Genomic DNA, 27260 nt, shown 5'->3' with positions numbered 1-27260 from the left:
TAGTTCTGTGGTTCAATTCATCATCTCCAATACAATAGCCAGTACTCTCTAGTATCCTATTCTCTCTTTCTGATTTCTTGCTTCTCTTGTTCTCTCTCACTCACTACTCTAGTACCTTTCATGGTTCGGCAAGCTCAGGCGCAATGGCCGCACCACCAGATTACAGCTCAGCTCAAACGGCGAGCACACCAGGGTTTACAACAACACCAATTTATATGAAATTAGATGGTGATAACTTCCTGCAATGAAAAGATTAAGTTAAAGCGATGATTGAAGGAAATGATCTACTGAATCACATCACTGAAAAAGGGATTCCGTAGCAAACGCTCATCAATGGAAAAATCAATCCAAATTTTCAGAGATGAAAGAGACAAGACACGCTGCTCAAGTCGTGGCTCTTAGTTTCGATGACAAAGCCTTATGCTACCCGTATGGTTGGATGCATTTTCACTTATTAGATCTGGAACAGGTTAGAGACGCAATTTGCTTCCCAAATTAAAGTTAGCGTTATGCAATTAAGGAACAAGTTAAGTGTAACTAAAATAGGCACATCTGTGAATGATTATGCGTTAGCAATTAAAGGTACAATTGATGCATTGGTTTCGGTAGGAAAGATAGTGAGTGAGAGTGATTATGTGAATGCTCTTCTTTACGGATTAACTAAAGACTATGCGCCGCTGTTAACGTCACTTTTGACAAGATCACAAGGAATCATAGTAGAAGAATTAGAAGCAATACTATTTGTTCATGAGAGTATGTTAGAAAGGTTTAGAAAAATAGAAATTGATCACCTAATGTATGCTAATGTGGCTGAATTCAACTATGTGTCTCAAGAAAATCAAGAGAAGTCCCAAGAAAATTTCAAGTATAAAGTAAATCTAGCTCAAAGAAGAAATTTTAGGAGAGGTTTTAGAGGAAGATGAAGATTTGCAAGAGGAAGAAGGCAATTTTCGAGTTATGGCAGGTCACAACAGCGATACTCTGGTGAAGGACAATTTACTCAGCATTAATTTAGTGATAGATCAAGACATTCTGGCAGCACACCGCAATTTAAAAGATTTAAATTTGAAAGACCTCAATGTCAGCTCTTTAATAAGTTTGGACACAACCAAAACATGCTGGTACCGATATGAAAATGACCCGCATCAGTACTATGAGCGACACAATGGTGGAGCAGAGCAACCTGAATAGTCCAGAGCAAATTACAGCAATGTTCTTGCCAATTAAGCCACCATGAATGATGCAGTGTGGTATTCGGACTCCGGTGCAACACATCCTATAACATTAGAGTCTCACAATTTGGCTGAAAAGGAGAAGTATGATGGTTCAGACCAAGTAATTGTTGGTAATGGAACATGTTTGAGAATTAACTGTATTGGTAAAGCTTACTTTAAAACTGATTTGAGCTCTAAAAATCTTATTATGCAAAAACTATTGTTAGTCCCTGATATAATTGATAAACCCTAATTTTATGGTTTATCTTGTGTTGATTTTAGGGAACTTTATCAACTTATCTCACATTTATTCAATGAAATAGCATGGTTTTATGAATTTCTCCTAATTGTGCTTAATGGTTAAAACATGCTTTTTGGGCCTTTAATTTGCTAAATTTAATTCACTTTGATTTCAATCGATGCATTGATATGTTTGTTGAGTGATTTCAGGTTTATAAGGCAAGGATTGTATGGAAGAAGTGAAAAGAAAAGCATGCAAAGTTGAGAATTCATGAAGAAATGAGCATTTGGAGGATTCAAGGCCACGTGCACGCATCACCCCACACGTACGCATGAGGAGGGAATTTGTCAGTGACGCGCACGCGTCCCCCATGCATACGCGTGAAAGAGAACTTTGCCAATCGACGCGCATGCGTCAGCCACGCACACGCGTGATGCTGGTCACGTGACCTCATTAAAGTGAATACGTTGGAGGCGATTTTTGAGCTTTCCAAGCTCAAATCCAACTCATTTCTGAAACTATTTGATGCAGAATTTAAGAGAGAATAAAGGGGGAGCAATTAGATAGTATAGGATCATGCTTTAGGTAGTTTTCTAGAGAGAAACTCCCTCTTCTCTCTAGAATTAGGGTAGATTTAAGTCAAACTCTCTTAGATTTAGATTTTATTTCTTGTTTTCATGTAGTTTTCCTTGCAATTTATAGTTCTAGCACTTTAATTTCCTTAGTTCCTCTTGTTAATTTCTCCTTTGAGCTACTTTCTAGTTTGATGAACTCTTTTAATTTCAATTTTCTTTAATGCAATTTGATGTTTGTTTGTTTATTGTTGCTTAATTGAGTTCTTATTGTTAATTTCTTGCATTGGGTAGTTGTAGAATTTATTATTCTTGCAATTTAATATGCTTTCCTTTTATGCCTTCTGGTGCACGAAATTGTGATCTCAATGGCGCCAACAACTTGGTACGCACAATTGTAATATCACTCTTTTTTCACAACTTCGCACAACTAACCAGCAAGTGCACTGGGTCGTCCAAGTAATAAACCTTACGTGAGTAAGGGTCGATCCCACGGAGATTGTCGGCTTGAAGCAAGCTATGGTAATCTTGTAAATCTCAGTCAGGCGGATTCTAATGGTTATAATGGTTTTCGAATATAAAGATAAATAAAGCATAAAATAGAGATAGAGATACTTATGTAATTCATTGGTGAGAATTTCAGATAAGCCTATGAAGATACTGTGTTCCTTCTAAATCTCTGCTTTCCTACTGCTTTTATCCAATCATTCTTACTCCTTTCCATGGCAAGCTGTATGTAGGGCGTCACCGTTGTCAATGACTACTTCCCATCCTCTCAGTGAAAATGGTCCAAATGCGCTGTCACAGCACGGCTAATCATCTGTCGGTTCTCAATCATGTTGGAATAGAATACAGTGATTCTTTTGCATCTGTCACCACGCCCAACACTCGCGAGTTTGAAGCTTGTCACAGTCATCCCATCTCAGATCCTACTCGGAATACCACAGACAAGGTTTAGACTTTCCGGATCTTAGGAATGGCCGCCAATAATTCTAGCTTATACCACGAAGACTCCGATCTTTCGGAATGGAGGCTAAGAGATACGCACTCGATCTAAGGTAGAACGGAAGTGGTTGTCAGGCACACGTTCATAGGTGAGAATGATGATGAGTGTCACGGATCATCACATTCATCATGTTGAAGTGCAGCGAATATCTTAGAATCAGAATAAGTTGAATTGAATAGAAGAACAATAGTAATTGTATTAATACTCGAGGAACAGCAAAGCTCCACACCTTAATCTATGGTGTGTAGAAACTCCACCGTTGAAAATACATAAGAATAAAGTCTAGGCATGGCCGAATGACCAGCCTCCCCAAATGACATATGAATTCGAAAATAGGGAAAAAAGACCCGGTCAAAAGACAGACCCTTAGTACAATAGTAAAAAGTTCTATTTATACTAAACTAGCTACTAGGGTTTACATAAATAAGTCTAAGTGCAGAAATTCACTTTCGGGGCCCACTTTGGTGTGTGCTTGGGCTGAGCTTCAGCATTACACGTGCAGAGGCTTCTCTTGGGGTTAAACGCCAAGTTGTAACGTGTTTTTGGCGTTTAACTCTGGTTTGTGACGTGTTTCTGGCGTTTTACTCCAAAATGCAGCATGGAGCTGGTGTTGAACGCCAGTTTGCATCGTCTAAGCTCGAATAAAGTATGGACTATTATATATTGCTGAAAAGCCCTAGATGTCTACATTCCAACGCAATTGAGAGCGCACCATTTGGAGTTCTGTAGTTCCAGAAAATCTATTTCGAGTGCAGGGAGGTCAGAATCCAACAGCATCTGTAGTCCTTTTTCAGCCTCCTATAAGATTTTTGCTCAGGTCCCTCAATTTCAGCCAGAAAAAACCTGAAATCACAGAAAAACACACAAACTCATAGTAAAGTCCAGAAATGTGAATTTTGCATAAAAACTAATAAAAACATCCCTAAAAATAGCTAGATCTTACTAAAAATTACCTAAAAACAATGCCAAAAAGTGTATAAATTATCCGCTCATCACCTTCCAAGTGTTTGACGAAATGCTTGGTTGGATGTTAGAGTATATTTTTATCATTCTTGGTTTGGGAAGAGAAATTAGGTGCTCTTAAGTCATTAATACCCAACTTATGTTGGTGATCTAGAGTTGTTAGTTAATATTATTTCCATTGACTCTAGTCTCTTGCTAATTCAATTAGTAAGTTAATTAGGACTTATGGATTGAGATTAACTAGTCTTATTTGACTTTCTCTCAATGTGAAGATAACATTATACCTTCTTCCGATGTTAGAGATGACGAAATAGGATTAACTTTTGTTAATTATTGTGATATGATTAATGACTAGGATAGAAAACCTAGATTCTCAATCCTTGGCATGAATGCCTCTTTTTAATATTTGTTATCTTTAGTTGGTTGCTTTATTTTCTTGTCATTTAAGATTCTTGCCATTTAATTTCTTGTCATTTAGTTTCTTGTCTTTTTATCAACCCAACCCCTTGAAACTCATAACCAATAATTGAGTACTCGATTGTAATTCTTAGGGAAAACAACCTGGGACTAATACTCTCAGATATTTTTATTGGGTTGAACTTGTACAACCAAAATTAAATTTTGATGGAGAATTGGTTGTTGGTCTAGACTATACTTGCAACGAAGTTATCCAATTTATTGAGAAATTCTAGATCAACATAAACTCTTACATCAATAACCAAAAGCTTGTTAAGTGTGTACCAATTTTACTATGATAACAATGTCTACTTTGAGTGTCATTCTTATGGCTGCCTTGTCAAATTCCAGGACTCTAAAGAGGTGCTCCTGAGAGAAATTGTTGACAAAGGAATGTATAAGTTGCTGAACTTTCATCCTATGCACACCCCTGCTACATTACTTAGTTCAGTGGAGTTAGATGCAAATAAGTTTTTGCTGTGGCATGCCAGACTTGGTCATGCATCTTAAAGTATTGTTACCAAAGTTCTGAAGTTTTTTGATACTCCCCTTTTCCTAAATAAATTTCTTTTGTAACCTTGTTGCATTGAAAAATCTCATTCTCTTTATTTTTCTGCTTTACAAACTGTGTATCATAATTCTCTAGAGATCGTATATTCTGACATTTAGGGCCCAAATCCAACCTCTGATTCGAATAGAAACAATTACTTTGTGAATTTCATAGATGCATATTCTAGATTTTCTTGGTTATACTTAATCAAAAATAGAGCTCAGTTAAAGTCAGTTTTTGTGCATTTCCAATATATGACTGAATTACAGTTAAATGCTAAATTAAAGATGTTTCAAAGTGATAATGCTGCAGAATATGTTAGCTTGTCCATAATATTATACGAGCAGGGAATTGTGCACAGGTTCTCTTGTCCTCATGTCCATCAACAGAATGGCATGGCTGAAAGGAAGCATAGGCACGTTGTGGAGATGAGGTTAACTATGCTTGCAGCAACATCGCTACCTACCAGGTTTTGGGGTGAAGCTTTCCTCACAGTAGCTAAGTTGATCAACATTCTTCCCACACCAGTGCTAAATGGTATCTCCCTAGTTGAAAAGTTGTCCAAAACTACACCTTCCTATGAGAATCTAAAGGTCTTTAACTATTTATGCTTCCCCTATTTACGACCTTACAATAGGAACAAGCTTGAATTCAGATCCTGTCCAAGTATTTTTCTTGGTTATGGCACCTCACATAAGGGCTATAAATGTCTCACAAGTTCTGAGAAGGTGATAATCACTCGCAATGTAGTGTTTGATGAAGATAAGTTTTCCTTCAAAGACCCAAACTCTGTATTTCATGGCTCTAACCAACCAGATTCCACCGTTGTTTACTCTCCACCACTACCACACATACTTGTTCTTCCTCCTCTCCCTTCAAACCAAGTTCCACCTTGTTCCGCTATTCCTTCTCCACTTCAGGTCACAACCACAATTCCCATCTCAACTACCCCCTCACACATCATTCTATACAACCTTCTTTGCCATCATCATTATCGTCACCTCAGCCTTTTTTACTGAATTCCTCCACCCCTCTTGAATCCACATCACATAGAGCCACATCCGATATTTCTTTTCCGATCCCAATTTTTTATTTGGAAATTGTTATCCCTTCCATCCCTGATCAACCTACTGCCAGTACTAATATCCATCCCATAATCACTAGAGATAAAGTAGAAATATTGAAACCCAGGGTATTTCAAGCTAGTGTTGAACCTAAGTAAAAGATATGAACCTTCAAATTTTTTGACAAATACGTTTTTTTTATTTTTCAGTTAAAATTGAATAATAAATTGAATGTTTTGAAAAAAAAAGTTAAAAATTACAAATTAATTTTTTTAAAAAAACTTTTATAATTTACAGAAAATTTTTTATTATAATTAAATAATTTGGTTTTTAGAAAACTCTGGTCAAATAAATTATTAGTGTTAATTATAATGATATAATTAAATTCATCTAATAATTATTGAATACATCATAAAAAGTAATTAACTCTTTATTTACGAGAGAATTTACTATATATATATATATATATATATATATATAATACAAATATTATTTCTCTTCGATATATAATAATTCCAAGGGAGGAGTGTAGTAGAAAAGAGAGACAATGAGTCTTCTAATTTTAATTTTTTACATATAAATTATATATAAATTTTATTTTAATTTTATTTTATTTTGTTAATATTTTTACTCTCTCTAATACTTCATCTAGCTCTGCTATGAATAATCCATGATATCTTTTAGGTAATAAATATATGTGATATGATGCTAACGAATAGCACAATACAAGAAGCATCTATCGAAAAAGGGCAAAGAGAAATAGGACAGCTTGGGTTCTGCTTGAGAGATTTTATTTCCCATTAAGCAGAATGAGATACTGAAATGGAATAGCATTAGCAATGGTCAATTTCAGTCAAAAATAAAACAGGAATTGAATAGTGTTTCAATCTGTCATATGAGCTATATTATATGAAGATGCATGGCTATAGATATATCTTTTAGACATAATTTTACATTTCACAACTAGAATAATCTATTTAAATTTATTTTGAAAAGTTTTGAAATGTCTTTCTATCTATTGAATATAATACTTATTAATTATTCTAAAAAAAATCTTATATATACCTATTAATTATTCAAAAAGTAGCTCTATCAACATAAGAAGAAATCGAAAAATATTAAATAAACAAGTTATTTTTTTAATTAAGTTTAACTAAATCTTTCTTCTTTTTTTTATGCCTGTCTTTTTTTTTTGTTCTTTTTCAACTATTTTTTTTAAATCATTAAGCTATTGGATCAATTTGATATTGAACTTAATTACTAAAATTATTTAATCATATAACATCATCGTAAAAAAATCAATCAACAATACAAAACTATATATGTTGCATATACATACATATTTTTGTAACTGTCAATTTGTTTAATTATAAATTAAATATAAATCTAGTTTGATGGTAGTAGAATTTAATTATAATTATGAATATATTTTATTATAATTGTGAAATCTGAATTTGATTATAAATGCGAGTCTAATATGTATTTTTTAGATCTTAGAGTCACTCTATATTGTTATATGAAAGGTGACTTTTATGGTGGCCAATTTATTTAGGTGGACAAAGTGGCTAAAAAATATGTAGCCAATTGGAACTTGACACATGGAATGAATGTGACTAACTCCCATATGAGTTTGACTATGGAAATAATTAGTTTGGTTAATGAGCCACAGTAAAAGTGAGTAAACACGGATAAGTAGGAAATGTAATGGATTAGCAATGGTAGTTTGTGAGGGTCATTTTTTCGAATTTCAAACATTCCCATACTTGAAATAGGAGGGAATTGAAACAGAAATCAAAATGAAAAATGAAAACATTCCCAAAGTTAGAATTGAATGAGCAGACCTTCAAGCTAGTTAGAGAAGTTAGGGTTCATCTTGAAGTTGTGCACACTATTGCGGGAGGTGGTCGCATGGCATCCCCAAAGAGGCAAATCGGAATCTTTGCCGACGATTCAACGAGATAGAGTAGAAGAATAGCGGAACGGTAGGGTTTGCGTCATCGTTGCCTCTCTTCTGTCTCCTTTAAAGTGTCCCTTCGATCTCTCTTAAGGGTGGAACCCCTGAACTCTGGATGCTGGTTCTGGATTTCTGACTCGCATGGTGTTCCTCGTCTCTCCTGGGTTGCGTCATTGGTCTTCGGAAACGGTGGAATCTGGCTCCTGTTCGTTCCTATTCTGTGCTCTAACATTGGTGAGCAAGGTTGCGAGAACCGGACCTGTCAATAAACCGGTAAGATCACTGGTTCAATAGTTTATTGGTTCGACCAGGATTCAACCTGAGTTCAACCGGTTTAATTAAATATTAAGTAAAATTATTAAAAAATCTAAAAATAATTTTAAATATATAAATTCAATAATTTCTAACTTAATAAAATTTAAAATTTCATGTAATAAATTATCCATAACTTAATATTATAGGTTCATAAACAACTTCAAACATCAAAGTTTATAACTAAAAACAAAAAAAACGCACATAATGACAAACACATAATGTTCTACGTTCAAAAGAAACAATTACTAGCAAGTTTTCAACTAATCAAATGTGCAACTCATCACAAATCATAATCATAATCATCACTAATCAAAGAGGCTCCAGTTCCTCTCACATCCGAATAATGAAGATGTTTGATGAAAAAAACGAACTGCCATTTTTTGCAAATTAGGAGCACTCCCACCGTGTAGCCTCCACCATTCACCTACCAAGATATGAAAGTCAAACATCAATTCTTATTCAATATTTAAAAAACCTTCAAAGTAAATTGAACATAGAAATATAATAACTTACCAGGTTCCAGTCTCTTTATCGCTTTCAAAGCACTTTCCCTTCATACTTTATTGTCAATTCCCTGTCACAGACAAAATCAATGACAAAAACTTAACATATACTATGAGATAGGTATATATTTTATAGGAAATAATTCTAGTCAAGTTGTATCCCTCCTTAATTTTCTCTATTTTCATTCTACTTCAACAAAAATGGTTACATTAATAAAAAATTTCTCTTCATCCAGTTTTGAATAGACTTAACATACCTCGGAGATAAGTTCATTGGCTTTAATGAGAGAATCAGCCACACCATATGCAACTCCAACACCGATGCTTGACCCTCCTCTTGTTGGTTTTACTTGAGATAAAATTGTAAATGTATACGAGCATAACTAGCTACTGAAATCAGCCAACAAATCTCCGAGGAATGGACTAAATTAACTGCCTTACCACAACTTTCTCAGAATCAATAAAGTTTTACCGGGTTATTTTTGTCATACTTCACTGTAAAGTATTGCCAAGCTGGATCAGATTTACCTCTAGAAGAACCAGTTTGAGAATCTTGAATAGCATTATCTTGTAGTTGTGGGTTACTTTGGGACTGTTCCATCTGTAACATACAAATTTACAAACAAATAAATTCAGCAACCAAAATCATGAATAAATAACAATAACCTCAATAAACAATTATCTCAAAAAATCAAAATTAAAAAATAACCTCAGAAAATCATGAACAAATAAATCACCTCAGAAAATAAAAAATCATGAATCCAAAATAACCTCAGAAAATCATGAATTCAGCAACCAAATAAAGTCCAGCAAATCAGAAAATCATGAACAGAAAATTAGAAGTCGGCGAGGAGGAATAACATAGTATTACTTACCAGCGGCGAGCAACAGCGACGACAGAGGAGGCAAGGTTGGCGATGACAAGGACACGGTGGAGGCTGCGGTGGTCAAACCCGTAGCTGCTGTGGCTACGAGACGCGATGGCTAAGGGACGCAATGGCTGCGGGACGCGGTGGCGGTGGGCTGCTCGATTGGTGGTGGTGGCTGTAATGGTTCTCAGAGAAGAGAGGAGAGATGAGTGTAAATTGGTGATTTAGGGTTCCTCCTTCAGCACTTTAGCCTTTCTTCTTTTTTTTTTTAATTTTTATGGAAAAAATGACGACGTTTCAGAGGGTGTATTTTTCAAAATGAAAACCCTCTAAAAAACAGAACGGTTCTACCGGTTCATCAATTAACCGTCGGTTCGACCGTTTTTAACCGATTTTTTGCCAGAGATTTATAGGCTTACCTGGACTGGCTAGGTGACCGGTTTTCGGTTAATCCGGTTGAACCGACCAATCCGGTTTGATTTTCAGAACAATGTTGGTGAGTTTAATTTTTTATCTTTGTTCTATATCGGAGGAATATGCAATTGTGCTGAATTTGCTGAGATGGTTGTTAATCTGCTATGTTAGGCATAGGATATACTGGTTTTGTTTCCAAAAAAATGCACAGAGTTGCTTAAATTGAATTTCTGAAAGTAAATAAATACCTCTATTATGATGCTCAGAAACAAGATGAACCCTGTAATTGACCACCAAAAAAAATATTTATTAGGGTCTCCTTGTGATTGGAACAAAAGCATATCCTTATGACTTTTCCAAAAATAGTAAACCTAGTAGAATATTTAACCGTTGTCATAGTCTTGAAGTCCCTATGCTGTAAAATCAAATGGCCAAACTTATTCTTTTGAAAACAAAACTACGTGCGTTTAGTATGTATAAATGATTTTGGTTAAACTGTATTTGATATATTCTTTTAGCAATTCTCTTCTGGTCAACCTTAACCCAAAAATTAAAAATTTGTCTTTGTAATGTTAGAAACCAATGAGTCAACCAATTTATATAGACCAAAAATTGTGATAGACTATTGACTGATGACTATGGACTTCGCTTAATGCCAATTTGTATAGCAATTGTCTCCATTTAAGTTAATTCCATAAGAGACAATGTGTACGACATGCTTTGTTCCTAAATGGGTTTTTTTTTAATCCAGGGATGTCTGATAGTGAGTTGGATTTGGATGATGGCAGCACGTTAGAGTTTTCAGGCCATTGGACTGATGGTTGGAGCACCGATTTGGGAGATGGGGATGATTTGAACGGGTTGAAGGAATCACTGACTGAGGAAGGGGATAGTGGCCATGTAGATAGTGAATACGAAGGCAAGGATGATGATGGAAATGATATGCATGCTTTCGCAGAGGATCATGCAAACTCCGAGAATGTCATGGGTAAACAATTCAGCTGTCCAGACATTGTGATTGCTTTTGTGTTATTATGTGTAGAATTTAATGGGATTGGAGATGCGTATGCAAGCTATGTAGCGTATGCAAAGGGTATTGGTTTTGCGGTGCAAAAGAGAGATTCTATTAAAGACGAGGAAGGAAATATTGTTAGGAAGTTTTTCTACTGCAATCGGCAAAGGCTGCGTGAAAAGAAGCATTACGAGCGAGTTGACAGAAAAAGGACTCATAAACCAGAGATGAGAATGAATTGCGATGCCAAGCTTGTGGTGTTTTTGGACAAAATTTATGGGAAATGGCGGATGAAAATATTGGTCGAGGAACATAATCATGAGTTGGCGCCCCAAGAGTTCACTAATATCATGGCTTCACATAGGAAGATCCCAAAAGGGCACAAAGCGCATATACATAGAATGCATGAAGCTGGGTTCCAAACAACTCAAATAAGGGGTTTCTTTGCCCACATGTGTGGTGGATATCAGAATCTTAACTTCATAAGTAAGGACTTGGTATAATTATATGGATGGAGTTAGGCAATCCAGAATCGTCGAGGGAGATGTAGCCGCAATCATAAGCTACTTGAAGGGCAAGGCTGAGTTGGATCCGATGGCAGTTGTGCAGTACTCTTATTGCACTGAGAAGCAACTTGGGTACCTATTTTGGTCAGATGGTAACATGCAGCATGACTATGAATGCTTTGGTGATGTGTTAGCATTTGACTCGACGTATAGAAAAAGCTTATATAACAGATCTCTTGTGATATTTTCGGACACCAACCATCGTAGACAAACAATTAATTTTGGGTTTGGTTTGCTAGAGGACGAGAAAATTCCATCCTACAAATGGTTGTTAAGTAGCTTTTTGGAAGTAATGACACACAAGTAGCCGAAATTCGTTGTCATAGATGGTGATGAATCCATGCGAGAGGCCATTAGATGTGAATTCCCTAATGCGATACATAAACTATGCACCTGGCATCTTGCTCGAAATGCAGTTGTTAATATCAAGGACAAAGAATTTTGTGCCGCGTTTAAGACTGCTGTGTATGGTCACTTTGATGTGGAAGAATTTAACAGTTATTGAGTGGACACGATCACGTCATTCAATGTAGAGGACAATGATTGGGTCGTAAAGACATACGAAAAGAGAGAGAGATATGGGCAAATGCTTATTTGTGTGAGAAGTTTTGTACCGGCATTCGAACCACTTCTCGGTGCAAGGGTATTAATTCATCACTTAAGAAATTTATCAAGTTCGGAAATTGCTTACTTGAGTTGGTCGAGAACCTGGATCTAGTAGTTAAGGATTACCGGAATAACGAGTTCATTGCGGATTACAAGACTCTTTATTCAAATCCGATGATGACAACGGGTCTCGAAACATTGGAAAGATCTGTGAGCAAGTTATACATGAAGGAAATATTCTATGAGGTGCAAAAACAGATCGAGGGAATTGGGGCATTGTTAGTGTTGCACAGGGATAGTATCAGTGGCACCGAGAAGTTCATGTTCCAAAAGCATCGAAAGTCCCATCATGTGTACTCGGTTTTCATGGATAGAAGTTGTGATAAGTATGAATGTTCTTGTAATTTGTGGGAGAGATTAGGGATGCCTTGCTGCCATATATTTTGTGTCCTGAAAGAGCTAGAGAAAGAAGATTTGCCGAGCCGATTGGTCCTGCGTAGGTGGTGCAAAGATGCTAAGGTCGCCAATAGCAGTAGTTAGCATGCCTCAGTCAATCCCACTGATGGATTTTGCGTTAGATATGGTGCATTGTGGAGTGCCTGCCTGTTGCTGTGTTTTACAGCCGCGCAATGCACGGAAGCATAAAACACTACCATGACAGAGGTTGCCAAAATGTCGAGGGAGTTTGAATCTCTAGGTGGCATAGGGCAAAGGAGCAGTCGTGTTCAAGCAGGGGAGGATGAAACTTGCATTCTCAACCCAAAGGTTATCAGGTCTAAGGGAGCACCTCGGGGGAGCACAAATGCCAATAACAGGAGGCCTTGTAGGCGGTGCCTCGGATTAGGCCACGACAGAAGAAATTGCACTGCCATGGATGACGATGTTGTTGATGAGGTTTGTATGTGTTGATTAATTCCTAGGATTCTGGTGATTCATATGCGCCTGATGTGGTAATGCTAGACATTTGTACTTGTTACTTATGTCATGATAGTTGTAGTGCATTAATGTTTTGAACTATAGCATTTGATTGCACAAGCGATTTATTTGTTTGTAGGATGGCGGATCTGGCCATAGGCCAGTTTATAATTCCCATAAAGAGGTCACGACGTAACTAGGTTGATGGACATGACGGCATGTGATTGAAGTCTTTAGATGATTAGAAAAAATTTACATATTTTTATCTTGGTTGTACAATGTAAATGATTCTAGTTATGTTGACAGTTTAGTCGTTTTTGTGGTAGGTTAATGTGATGTTAAAATTGGTTTTTATATGGTGGTTGTCCCATGAATGAGACTTTTTTTAAGTAATACTTTTGGTGTTGAATGCAAGTAGTTTGTTCTATTCCTGTCATGACTTCTTCATTTTGATGTTAGGCATTATTAAGGCAGGTTATTTTTTCCTTATCTTTTATTACTGTGAAGAATTTTCAATTATACAGTAACTTATGTCATTCAGTTATTTATGTAGTTTCAAGATTTGAAATTCTTTTCTTGAACATGTCTAAACTAACGGCCATTAAAATAAGGCTAGAATTGTAACTAAAAAAAATCATTAGTTAGCATTAGGCATTTGTGCGATATAATTTTTTATCACTATCAAATCACCAATAAAAGGTAATGCATCAAGTCACGCTTGAAAAAATAAATTCCATTAAATACAACATTGTTGGTGACATGACCTGTATTATTAATAATTTTCCATGCATGAATGCTTTGTGATGACAGTTTAAATGGTTGAATTTGTGAACATAAAAGGTGATGCTGATGACAGCAAGAAATTTCATCTAAAAGTATGCCATTCAATCCATATTCTCTAACCATTACTGAAGGCTATGCAAACAGTCTTGTAAATTAAAGCTTACAAGCCATTCAAAATAACCATGTCTAGTAGCATGAAATCCACATTACATGTTAAACATCACATGTGCTGCAGCACAAACATAACAGTTTTCACTTCCATATTGGTTACACTAATGACCTTACAAAATAGCACGACTAAAAAAATCCTTGAACGGAACAAAAGTTTGTATGCCTGAAACCAAAGAAACAGATTCAACAGTTTCCATTCTGTTATAGTTGTGATACTTTAACACCATGTCGATTGCGAGGCGCATCCTGCTGTAATCAGTCACAAACTGAAATGCCTAAAATATTCGAAAGCACACTTGTAGGTGAGAATAAGTAGTGGTGCAACTTTACATTTGACGATAACTCATACAAGTTCATTGGGAAGTGAGGTAATTCATTATAGTTGCATGTAAGGTAAGTGCAGATTATACTTCGACATCATAGTCATGGAACAAGTGGTACATGATCATCCACTGTGCAACAAATACGCCACAGTCATTGCTATTCGTGGTTATTGGCCCCGTGTTTGAAAAGAAGACAAATCAAGTCACTCAATCAGATTTCAATTTTTCTTAAACAATTGAAGTATCATAATAGTTGCAGCCACTGAATATAAATTTTACTATGTTCTAGGTCTAAATAATTCACCTTTCAGGAAGTTGTTGGACAACCTCAGGCTCCTTTATGTCAAACTCACTGCATTCTATTTTGTCAGTGTCTGCATTAGCATACCAAGCACGGTCATCCAAAAGGTTATCCAGAATGATTGCCTGTGTAATAATAACAGTTCATTAGTGTTAATAATGTCTTGTTCAACTCAAGAATTTGGTTGGAAATTCAAAAAAAAATAACTATAATTGAATGGTCCAGAATTAAAATATCAAAACAAACACTTATTGCAAACACAGCAATCTTAATTTTGAATTTTAACCTGTGAACTATTTCTGCATATAATTTTATTACCTAGGTAAAGGAACATCCAATTAATCCAACCGTAAAAACGAAAGATTGATTCACAAGGCTTATCAAATGTTTATTTTACACATTCAAGTTTAACCTCCTTTACCGAATGGAATCAACAGGAATTTACGTTTGACGGAAACTTATGACATGATATTCAACTAAATTGGTTTTGGTTAAAGTATTACTTAACTGAAATTCAAAAAAAATCATTTTATTGTAAGACACTGGAAAGGTAAAAATCATTTTATTGAAATAAGATTGCAAGGTTGCTTTAATCATCACGTTTGATTTTTTTAACCAAATTTGAATGGTTAGTATTCTACAATATAAGTCAGCCATTCTCTTCTATTCATGGTTGTAGATTTGATATGGATATTAAAGGAGGACACCAGGATTCGACAGGTGCAGGCCTTTAAGTCAACACCCCATGGCTAGCAGTTATGTCGACACTAACAAAACTTGATCTACAATTAAATATTAAGGTTATGCAAGTAGCAATGGGGACATATGTTTTTTCAAAAAAAAAAACGTTAATTGTCATTAGTACGCTGTTAGGATATTTAAACGTTACGGAATAAGAATATTACCAATATCTGGATCTATCGACGTCTCTTTGACCTTGCTGTTGGGGACCGCAGCGAGTCAAGATACACCAGCTGCTTTCGTGAGAGGTCAACGACAACGAGAAACCAGTGGTTATCACACCACATGGGGTAGTAAATCTGCCATAACTCAGGAAACAAACTGTGTATTCAGTCATCTACGATGGTCATGTAGGCAGCATGCAAAAATTTAACCATGTTTAGCAGAAATGGTTGTTTTAGGTATAGGTCCTTGCCCAGTCGCTATTTGCTACAAATTGAAAATGTTACATGGCCAGTCAGAGTTTCCATTAATTAGAAACCTCGTGTACAGGGACGGATCTACTTTGGAGAGTGTAGGGGCAAATGCCCCCTTTAAAATTTTATAGAGGTACATGTAGTACATGGGATAAAAATTTATTTGCCCCACTCAATAAATAAATTTGACCTTATTATAATTTTTTAATCTATCTCTGTTTCCATAATGTACAGAAAAAATATCTAACTATTTTATAATAATATCATGTTGATTATAAAAATAATTAAATAATAATAAAAAGATAATTAAAAATTAAGTCAGTAATTTAAATTTAAGTACTAAAAGTATAATTTTTTATGCTCTCTAAAATTCTAATTCTCTTTTCTTGTTCTTTTTTAACTCTGTATTTCTTAGTAAGACTCCTTAACCATGGTTCTGAAAACCGGACCAGACCGGCCGGTTCAACCGGAAAAACCGGGAACCGGTCAGTTAACCGGTCCGGGTAAGCTCAAAAACCGGTCAGCAAAAAACCGGTAAAAAACCGGTCGAACCGGCCGGTTAACCGGTAAACCGGTCAAACCGGCCGGTTTTTTAACGGTTTTTTAACGGTTTTTTATTAAATTAATATATTTAAAATTATTTTTAAGTTTTTTAATAATTTTATTTAATATTTAATTAAATCGGTTGAACCCCGGTCGAACCATTGAACCATTGAACCATTGAACCAGTAATCTCACCGGTTCATTGACCGGTCCGGTTCTCGCAACCTTGCCTTAACTTCATTCTTTAAATTATTTTGATTCAATTAAAGATTTATTTATATTTTTTTATATTTGTAATTGATTCCATTATTTTGCATTTTATTTTGTAATTATATTATTGTATATTTTTTATTACATGGTTAATTATTATTGAATAATCAGATCCATTAGTAATTTAAATTTTGAAATCTAGTAATATTAATTAACAACAAAGAACAGTTAAAATGAAAAGTAACATTCAAATATACGGATATCTATTGATGTTTCTTCTTTTGAAGTTAGTTCTAGTTTCTTTAGTATTAATGACATCAATTAAAAAAATTAATTATGTATATTATAAAAAGCAAATTTCGTAATCTTATAAGACATGAAATTGTAAATGATTAGTTAGTAATATATATAAAAAATGAACATTTAATTGTATTAACAATGAACGAATTATTCAATCTTTTGAAAACGTTTAATTATCCGTCACAGCTCATGTATCACAGGCATTCGACACTTTCCGGTTTATCCCCATCAAAGTTGACCAATGCAAACCAGATTACATGGTTCGAAAACTAACCACAAATGTCGTTGGAAAATACCACTGCAGCCTTGTTGACTCAAACGCAAGCATCCTTGCTAGCAAAATCAGCACCTGCATTAAAAAAAAAAGGACATTAAGAAGAGAGCGTGCTGCTACAAGAAGATAATAGGCACAAACTTTAGACAGTTTTGGATGTGTGACATACGTCATCCACTAATTGCGTTCACGGCTCTAAAGTCCTTAGTGCCTTCCGTGTCATGGCACAATGCGGATTCCAAACAAGCATCTCCATGAATTCGTTAATCATATCAAAGTTAATGAGTTATCTACTTAATAAATGTTTCGTACTCCAACATGAACCACTTTTGATGGGAAAATGTTTGGAAGGGTGATTAAATTGGATATATCACCTTTTTAAAAATACTTGACAGATTCAATTTTACCTTCGGTAGCCAAGTCCACTCATTAGCTTCCACGATATTTGAACCTATTTATATAATTGCAGTTACTAGTGCCATCATGTATACAAGTGTGGATACGTAAAACTCACTCTTGATCCAGTTTTGTGTTAAAGATGTAGGCTGCGGTAGCCAGGTGTAACCCTTTTATCTCCATGTCAAGTGTAGGTTGAAACGAGACCGGCATACCCTAAAAAATGATAGCAGGATTTAACTTCATTTAGAAACAGATTCATTTGACATTAAATATAACGAATTACACTACCACTTCCATGTTAAAGGAACAAATGTTGGGTATTGTTTTACCAATGTCTCCGGCCATGAAACTACTATCCAGGTTCCGATGCAGCATGAACTTCTGTTGAAGATTCCTTGCTCGAGCAATCTTCACAGTCGTGTTCGTGACATACGAGCTATTGGGTCCGTGACATCCAGGTGAACTCATCGAAGCCAGAAACAGATTACGCCTCCCCCTAGGACTGGACTTTGGCATAGCAGTCTTGAATGATGCCTTTTTTTGCCCTTACCTCGGCTGCACTTGAATGATCCGTCGTCTGAGTTGGATATATGATTCAGCTTTGGATCATAATTAGGGTCATCCTTCGTGTTATTCTTGGTCCTGGTCTTACGCCGTTTGTAGGTTCTTAGCCTTGGCGTGTCCGTCTTGTTCAAGGGTTCCATTGTAGTCGTCGCCCAGTTCTTAGACCGAATGATGTACGGGGAGTTGCTCCCCCACCATTGGTGAACCATCCTTCTCACTTATGGCTTGGTGGAGCATTTCGAGCACATCGTAATTGAATTGCCCTTGTTTTACGATTATAGCCTTTAGGTCATCTATCTGTTGTTGGATCTTCACAACTTGAGAATTCACATTTAAGCTGACGCCTACTTGTCGAACTCGGTGGCTGTTTTCTTTCCTACACAAAGACAAATGTTTGTTTAATGAATTTGCTGTCAAGAGAAAATAATTACCTCTGCGATTCCAGTAGGGTTAGAGTATGGCTTAACCTGGTTTTCTGGAGTGGGCTGCTGTTCAAAGTCTTTGATGCAGGCCATTCTTGAATTTCGTCGTCGTCGGAGGAAACCTCCACTGGCCCATTGATGAGCGGATAATTTGTATACTTTTTGGCATTGTTTTTAGTATGTTTTTGATATGATATAGTTAGTTTTTAGTATATTTTTATTAGTTTTTAATTAAAATTCACTTTTCTGGACTTTACTATGAGTTTGTGTGTTTTTCTGTGATTTCAGGTATTTTCTGGCTGAAATTGAGGGACCTGAGCAAAAATCTGATTCTGAGACTCAAAAGGACTGCAGATGCTGTTGGATTCTGACCTCCCTGCATTCGAAGCAGATTTTCTGGAGCTACAGAAGCCCAATTGGCGCGCTCTCAACGGCGTTGGAAAGTAGACATCCTGGGCTTTCCAGCAATATATAATAGTCCATACTTTGCCCAAGATTTGATGGCCCAAACCGGCGTTCAAAATCACCTCAAGAAATCCCAGCGTTAAACGCTGGAACTGGCACCCAAATGGGAGTTAAACGCCCAAACTGGCACCAAAGCTGGCGTTTAACTCCAAGAAGAGTCTCTACACGAAATTGCTTCATTGCTCAGCCCAAGCACACACCAAGTGGGCCCGGAAAAGGATTTTTATGTCATTTACCCATTTCTGTACACCCTAGGCTACTGGTTTCTTATAAGTAGGACCTTTTACTATTGTATAGAAATCTTTTGATCACTTTTAGATCTCTAGATCATCTTTGGACATTTTAGTTCTTAGATCATTGGGAGGCTGGCCATTCGGCCATGCCTAGACCTTATGCTTATGTATTTTCAACGGTGGAGTTTCTACACACCATAGATTAAGGGTGTGGAGCTCTGCTGTACCTCGAGTATTAATGCAATTACTATTGTTCTTTCATTCAAATTCCGCTTGTTCTTTATCCAAGATATCACTTGTTCTTCAACATGATGAAGGTGATGATTGACGCCCATCACCATTCTTACTCATGAACAAAGTGACTGACAACCATTCTTGTTCTACAAGCATCTGAGGCTTAGTGAATATCTCTTGGATTCCTGATTGCACGATGCATGGTTGATCGCCTGACAACCGAGTGCTCGCCTGACAAACGAGCCAACCATTCCGTGAGATCAGAGTCTTCGTGGTATAGGCAAGAACTGATGGCAGCATTCAAGGGAATCCGGAAGGTCTAACCTTGTCTGTGGTATTCTGAGTAGGATTCAATGACTGAATGACTGTGACGTGCTTCAAACCTGTAACCTACTGGGCATTAGTGACAGACGCAAAAGAGTTATTCTATTCCGGTAGGGGAGGGAACCAAACCGGTGATTGGCAGCACTGTGACAGAGTGTGTGCATTAGCTTTCACTGCGAGGATGGGAGGTAGCTGCTGACAACAGTGAGACCCTATACGAGCTTGCCATGGAAAGGAGTAAGAAGGGTTGGATGAAGACAGTAGGAAAGCAGAGAGACGGAAGGGAAGGCATCTTCATGCGCTTATCTGAAGTTCCTACCAATGAATTACATAAGTATCACTATCTTTATCTTTTATGTTATTTTCGTTCATCACCATATATATCTGAGTTTGCCTGACTAAGATTTACAAGATGACCATAGCTTGCTTCAATACTAACAATCTCCGTGGGATCGACCCTTACTCACGTAAGGTTTATTACTTGGACGACCCAGTGCACTTGCTGGTTAGTTGTGCGAAGTTGTGTAATGCCATGGTATTGAGCGCACCAAGTTTTTGGAGCCAGTACCAGGGATTATGAGAGTTGTGAAAAAGTATAGTTCACAATTTCGCCCACCAAGTTTTTGGCGCCGTTGCCGGGGATTGTTCTAGTTTTGAGCAAGCCTTTGGTAACATCAGTGCCAAGATCCGGCAACAACATCAAATTTTTGGTGTTATTGCCCGGGATTGTTCAGGCTGGACAACTGACGGTTCATCTTGTTGCTTAGATTAGGTATTTTTTTTTCGAAATTCTTGAAGATGAATTCTAGAGTTTCATGATGATTTGTTGAAATCTGGCTGGCTGAGAAGCCATGTCTAATCTGATTGGACCGAGGTTTCAACTTATCACCACAAGAGCTTGTTGATTTCGTATCAATCTTGCTTTTGGAGCAGTGATTTGCTAAGGCTTGGCTGACCTTTGGTCATGTCTAGTGTTTTGGACCGAAGCTTTCTTTGAAAGCTTGGCTGGCTGTGAAGCCATGTCTAATTCCTGGACCGGAGTCTTAGACTAGCATTGCACTGATTCCTGGAATTCTCATTAAGGATTTTGATACCTTTTCCCACTTAATTTTCGAAAAAACCCAAAAAAATTACAAAACCATAAAAATCCAAAAATATTTCTTGTTTGAGTCTAGAGTCTCATCTTAAGTTTGGTGTCAAATGCATGTTTTTGTTACATTTTTCGAATCCATGCATATATTTCTTGTTTTAATCTTTAATTTCTATTGACTTGAGTGTTCATGTGTCTCATATAGTGTCAGTAGTATACAAACTGCTAAGTTTGGTGTCTTGCATGCATTGTTATTTGATTCTTGTTGCATTTTAATTATTAAAAATCCAAAAATATTTTTAATTTGTGTCTTTTCAAGTCAATGATACAAGGGATTGAAGATTCAGAACACACTGCAGAGGAATTATACAGAAAAAGCTGAGCATTCAAAAATGCCCAGTGAAGAAGGCAGACTGGCGTTTAAACGCCAGCCAGGGTACCTGGTTGGGCGTTTAACGCCCAAAAAGGTAGCATTTTGGGCGTTAAACGCCAGAATGTATACCATTCTGGGCGTTTAACGCCAGGATGGTGCTAGGGGGAAGATTTTGTTTTCAAATCAATTTTTTTTCAAGTTTTTCAAAATCAAATCTTTTTCAAATCATATCTTTTCAATCAAATGTTTTCAAAATCAATTTCTTTCCTTTTTCAAAGATACTTACTAACAATTAATGATTTGATTGAACATTTTTTGCCTTTTCTGTTAAGGAAGGTTTTATGTCTGAATCATATCTTTTCTTGTTAGGCAAGTCACTAATTTTCCAAATCAAATCTTCTAAAATAATTTTCAAAACATATCTTTTAAAATGGTTTTCAAATCATATCTTCTCAATCACATCTTTTTAAAACCATAACTTTTCAATCAAATCTTTTTAACCTCATCTTTTTCAAAATAGTTTTCAATCAAATCTTTTTAATTTTTAATTTCAAAATCTTTTTCAAAAATCACTTGATTTCTCTTCCACTTTCAATTTTCGAAAATTATCAATCAAATTTTCAAAATGTTTTCAAAATCTTTTAATTGAATTTTCGAAAATCCTCTTCCCTCCTTCTCACATCCTTCTATTTATGGAGTACCACTCCTTCTAAATGCACAATTCGAACCTTATCTAATTAAAGTTCAAATTCTTCTTCTCCTTCTTCTTTCTATTTTTCTTTTCCTCTGACATTTCAAGGAATCTCTATACTGTGACATAGAGGATTCCACATTTTCTTTTTCTCTTCTCTTTCATATGAGCAGGAGCAGAGACAAAGGCATTCTTGTTGAAGCTGACCCTGAACCTGAGAGAACCTTGAAGCGAAAGCTAAGAGAAGCTAAAGCACAACTCTCTTTAGAGGACCTGACCGAATTCTTCAAAGAAGAAGAACCCATGGCAGCCGAAAACAACAACAATGCCAACAATGCAAGGAAGGTGCTGGGTGACTTTACTGCACCTACTCCCGACTTCTATGGGAGAAGCATCTCTATCCCTGCCATTGGAGCAAACAACTTTGAGCTTAAGCCTCAATTAGTTTCTCTAATGCAACAGAATTGCAAGTTCCATGGACTTCCAATGGAAGATCCTCATCAGTTTTTAGCTGAATTCTTGCAAATCTGTGACACAGTCAAGACTAATGGGGTTAACCCTGAGGTCTATAGACTGATGCTATTCCCTTTTGCTGTAAGAGACAGAGCTAGAATATGGTTGGATTCTCAACCTAAAGAAAGCCTGGACTCTTGGGAAAAGCTAGTCAATGCCTTCTTGGCAAAGTTCTTTCCACCACAAAGATGGAGTAAGCTTAGAGTGGAAGTCCAAACCTTCAGACAGAAGGATGGAGAATCCCTCTATGAAGCTTGGGAAAGATACAAACAATTAATCAGAAGATGTCCTTCAGACATGCTTTCTGAATGGAGCATCATAGGTATTTTCTATGATGGTCTCTCTGAACTATCTAAGATGTCTTTGGATAGCTCTGCTGGAGGATCTCTTCATCTGAAGAAGACGCCTGCAGAAGCTCAAGAATTGATTGAAATGGTTGCAAATAACCAATTCATGTACACTTCTGAAAGGAATCCTGTGAACAATGGGACTAATCAGAAGAAAGGAGTTCTTGAGATTGATGCTCTGAATGCCATACTGGCTCAGAACAAGATATTGACTCAACAAGTCAATTTGATTTCTCAAAGTCTGTCTGGAATGCAAAATGCACCAAGCAGTACTAAGGATGCTTCATCTGAGGAAGAAGCTTATAATCCTGAGAACCCTTCAATGGAAGAGGTGAATTACCTAGGAGAACCCTATGGAAACACCTATAATTCTTCATGGAGAAATCACCCAAATCTCTCATGGAAGAATCAAGAGAGACCTCAACAAGGTTTCAATAACAATAATGGTGGAAGAAACAGGTTTAGCAATGGCAAGCCTTTTCCATCATCTTCTCAGCAACAGACAGAGAGTTCTAAGCAGAATACCTCTGACTTAGCAACAATGGTCTCTGATCTAATAAAGACCACTCAAAGTTTCATGAATGAAACAAGGTCCTCCATCAGAAATTTGGAAGGACAAGTGGGTCAGCTGAGCAAGAAAGTTACTGAACTCCCTCCTAGTACTCTCCCAAGTAATACAGAAGAAAATCCAAAAGGAGAGTGCAAGGCCATCAACATGGCCGAATATGGAGAGGAAAGAGAGGAAGAGGATGCCACTGAGGAAGACACCAGTGGGCGTGTACCAATCTCCTCTGAGTTTCAATGGGAATCTGAGCCTCAAAATGAGACCATAGAGATTCCATTGGACTTACTTCTGCCATTCATGAGCTCTGATGAGTATTCTTCCTCTGAAGAGGATGAGTATGTTACTGAAGAGCAAGTTGCTAAATACCTTGGAGCAATCATGAAACTAAATGACAAGTTATTTGGAAATGAGACTTGGGAGGATGAACCTCCCTTGCTCACCAAAGAACTGGATGACTTGTCTAGGCAGAAACTACCTCAAAAGAGGCAGGATCCTGGGAAGTTTTCTATACCTTGTACCATAGGCACCATGACCTTCAAAAAGGCCTTGTGTGACTTAGGGTCAAGTGTGAACCTCATGCCCCTCTCTGTAATGGAGAAATTAGGGATCTTAGAGGTGCAAGCTGCAAGAATCTCATTAGAGATGGCAGACAACTCAAGAAAACAAGCCCATGGACTTGTAGAGGATGTTCTGGTTAAAGTTGAAGACCAGTACATTCCTACTGATTTCATAGTCCTAGAGACTGGGAAGTGCATGGATGAATCCATCATCCTTGGCAGACCCTTCCTAGCCACAGCAAAGGCTGTGATTGATGTTGACAGAGGAGAGTTAATCATTCAAGTGAATGAAAAATCCTTGGTGTTTAAGGCCCAAGGATATCCCTCTGTCATCATGGAGAGGAAGCATGAAGACCTTCTCTCAAAACAGAGCCAAACAGAGCCCCCACAGTCAAACTCTAAGTTTGGTGTTGGGAGGCTACAACCAAACTCTAAGTTTGGTGTTGAAACCCCACATTCAAACTCTAAGTTTGGTGTTGGGAGGTTTCAACACGGTTCTGAGCATTTCTGAGGCTCCATGAGAGCCCTCTGTCAAGCTAATGACATTAAAGAAGCGCTTGTTGGGAGGCAACCCAATGTTTTATAATTAATTATTTTCTTTTGTTATTTTATCTTTTTTGTAGGTTGATGATCATAAGAAGTCACAAAAACAATGAAAAAAGCAAAAACAGAATGAAAAACAGGAAGAAAAACAGCACACCCTGGAGGAGAAGAAACTGGCGTTCAAACGCCAGTAATGCTAGCTGTTGGGCGTTTAACGCCCAGTCTGGCACCATTCTGGGCGTTTAACGCCAGAAAGGGGCACCAGACTGGCGTTAAACGCCAGTAAAGGGCAAGAACCTGGCGTTAAACGCCAGGAATGGGCACCAGCCCGGCGTTTAACGCCAGAAATGGCTCAAAACGTGATTTTGAGCAACATTTGGTGCAGGGATGACTTTTCCTTGACACTACAGGATCTGTGGACCCCACAGGACCCAACCATCACTCTCTCTCTTCTTCCCCCCATTCACCAATCACCTCAACACCTCTTCCCCAAAAACCCCTCACCTATCAAATCCCATCTTTCTCTTCACCACTCACATCCATCCTTCATAAAACCCCACCAACCTCACCCTTCAAATTCAAACCACTTTCCCTCCCAAACCCACCCATAATGGCCGAACCTTTACCCCCCTCTCTCCTATAAATACCCTTCTTCAACTCTTCATTTTCACACAACCTAAACACCCTTTCTTACCCTTCTTGGCCGAACACACCACCTTCCCCCTCTTCCTCATTTCTTCTTCTTCTACTCTCTTCTTTCTTCTTTTGCTCGAGGACGAGCAAACATTTTAAGTTTGGTGTGGTAAAAGCGTTGCTTTTTCATAACCATTTATGGCATCCAAGGCCGGAGAACCCTCTAAAAAGAGGAAAGGGAAGGCAAAAGCTTCCACCTCCGAGTCATGGGAGATGGATAGATTCCTCTCAAGGGTGCATCAAGACCACTTCTATGAAGTTGTGGCCTTGAAGAAGGTGATCTCCGAGGTCCCCTTTTCACTCAAAAAGGGTGAATATCCGGAGATCCGCCATGAGATCCGAAGAAGAGGTTGGGAAGTTCTTACCAACCCCATTCAACAAGTCGGAATCTTGATGGTTCAAGAGTTCTATGCCAATGCATGGATCACCAAGAACCATGACCAAAGTGTGAACCCGAATCCAAAGAATTATCTCACTATGGTTCGGGGGAAATACTTGGATTTTAGTCCGGAGAGTGTGAGGGTGGCGTTCAACTTGCCTATGATGCAAGAAGATGAGCATCCTTACACTAGAAGGGTCAACTTTGATCAAAGGTTGGACCAAGTCCTCACAGTCATATGTGAAGAGGGCGCACAATGGAAGCAAGATTCAAGAGGAAAGCCGGTCCAATTGAGAAGGCATGACCTCAAGCCCGTGGCTAGAGGATGGTTAGAGTTCATACAACGCTCAATCATCCCCACTAGCAACCGGTCCGAAGTTACCATAGACCGGGCCATCATGATCCATAGTATCATGATTGGAGAAGAAATAGAAGTTCATGAGGTTATAGCCCAAGAACTCTATAAGGTGGCGGACAAGACCTCCACCTTGGCAAGGTTAGCCTTTCCTCATCTCATTTGTCACCTCTGTTATTCAGTTGGAGTTGACATAGAGGGAGACATTCCCATTGATGAGGACAAGCCCATCACCAAGAAAAGGATGGAGTACACAAGAGATCTCACTCATCATGAGATCCCTGAGATTTCTCAAGGGATGAATTTTCCTCCACAAAACTATTGGGAGCAACTAAACACCTCCCTAGGAGAACTAAGTTCCAACATGAGACAACTGAGGGTGGAGCATCAAGAACACTCCATCATCCTTCATGAAATTAGAGAAGATCAAAGAATCATGAGGGAGGAGCAACAAAGACAAGGAAGAGACATTGAGGAGCTCAAGCACTCCATAGGATCTTCAAGAGCAAGAAAGAGCCGCCATCACTAAGGTGGACCCGTTCTTTGATTTCCTTGTTATTGTTCTTCTGTTTTTCGAATTTTTATGCTTTATGTTTATCCATGTTTGTGTCTTATGATCATTAGTGTCTTAGTGTCTATGCCTTAAAGTTATGAATGTCCTATGAATCCATCACCTTTCTTCAAATAAAAACGTGCCTAATTGATAAAAGAAAGAATTGCATGAATTTTGAATTTTATAATAGTTTAATTATTTTGATGTGGTGGCAATATTTTTTTTTTGTTCTCTGAATGTATGCTTAAACAGTGCATATGTCTTTTGAATTTGTGGTTCATGAATGTTGGCTCTTGAAAGAATGATGAAAAAGGAGACATGTTACTGAGGATCTGAAAAATCAATAAAATGATTCTTGAAGCAAGAAAAAGCATTTCAAAAAAAAAATCGAAAAAAAAGAAAGAGAAAAAGAAAGAAAAAGAAAGAAAAAGAATAAAGTTGTGATCCAAGGCAAATAAGAGTGTGCTTAAGAACCCTGGACACCTCTAATTGGGGACTTTAGCAAAGCTGAGTCACAATCTGAAAAGGTTCACCCAATTATGTGTCTGTGGCATGTATGTATCCGGTGGTAATACTGGAAGACAGAGTGCTTTGGGCCACAGCCAAGACTCAATAAATAGCTATGTTCAAGAATCATCATACTTTACTAAGAGAATCATTAACACTATCTGGATTCTA

General features: G+C 37.3%; 2 protein-coding genes and 1 non-coding gene across 3 annotated transcripts; 2 read left to right on the top strand and 1 right to left on the bottom strand.

The window, feature by feature from the left end:
- The first annotated feature begins 9818 nt into the window (after nucleotides 1-9818).
- On the top strand, nucleotides 9819-11636 carry LOC130974865 (uncharacterized). The gene is made up of 2 exons (XM_057899705.1): nucleotides 9819-9918; nucleotides 10873-11636. Exons 1-2 carry the CDS (start codon nucleotides 9819-9821, stop codon nucleotides 11634-11636), a joined length of 864 nt encoding a protein of 287 aa, XP_057755688.1.
- A 4-nt stretch (nucleotides 11637-11640) lies between these two features.
- LOC130974864 (protein FAR1-RELATED SEQUENCE 9-like) lies at nucleotides 11641-12845 on the top strand. Its single transcript, XM_057899704.1, has 3 exons — nucleotides 11641-11929; nucleotides 12026-12169; nucleotides 12256-12845. Exons 1-3 carry the CDS (start codon nucleotides 11641-11643, stop codon nucleotides 12843-12845), a joined length of 1023 nt encoding a protein of 340 aa, XP_057755687.1.
- Nucleotides 12846-22785: 9940 nt separating this feature from the next.
- Nucleotides 22786-22893, bottom strand: LOC130978024 (small nucleolar RNA R71). The gene has a single exon (XR_009085688.1). It is a non-coding gene; the product is annotated as a small nucleolar RNA R71 (small nucleolar RNA).
- Nucleotides 22894-27260: the final 4367 nt, after the last annotated feature.

Source organism: Arachis stenosperma, chromosome 4 (assembly GCF_014773155.1).
Source record: "Arachis stenosperma cultivar V10309 chromosome 4, arast.V10309.gnm1.PFL2, whole genome shotgun sequence".
NCBI lineage: Eukaryota > Viridiplantae > Streptophyta > Magnoliopsida > Fabales > Fabaceae > Arachis > Arachis stenosperma.
Note: the sequence above shows the minus strand (reverse complement) of the source record. Positions and strands in the feature narration are given on the sequence as shown.

Coding starts and splice junctions, on each gene's coding strand:
- LOC130974865 (XM_057899705.1), top strand. CDS start 9,819: ATGGCTAAGGGACGCAATGGCTGCGGGACGCGGTGGCGGTGGGCTGCT. Junction 9,919..10,872: donor AGAAGAGAGGAGAGATGAGT/GTAAATTGGTGA, acceptor TTTTTAATCCAG/GGATGTCTGATAGTGAGTTG.
- LOC130974864 (XM_057899704.1), top strand. CDS start 11,641: ATGGATGGAGTTAGGCAATCCAGAATCGTCGAGGGAGATGTAGCCGCA. Junction 11,930..12,025: donor AACAATTAATTTTGGGTTTG/GTTTGCTAGAGG, acceptor TCGTTGTCATAG/ATGGTGATGAATCCATGCGA. Junction 12,170..12,255: donor GTTTAAGACTGCTGTGTATG/GTCACTTTGATG, acceptor TGGGTCGTAAAG/ACATACGAAAAGAGAGAGAG.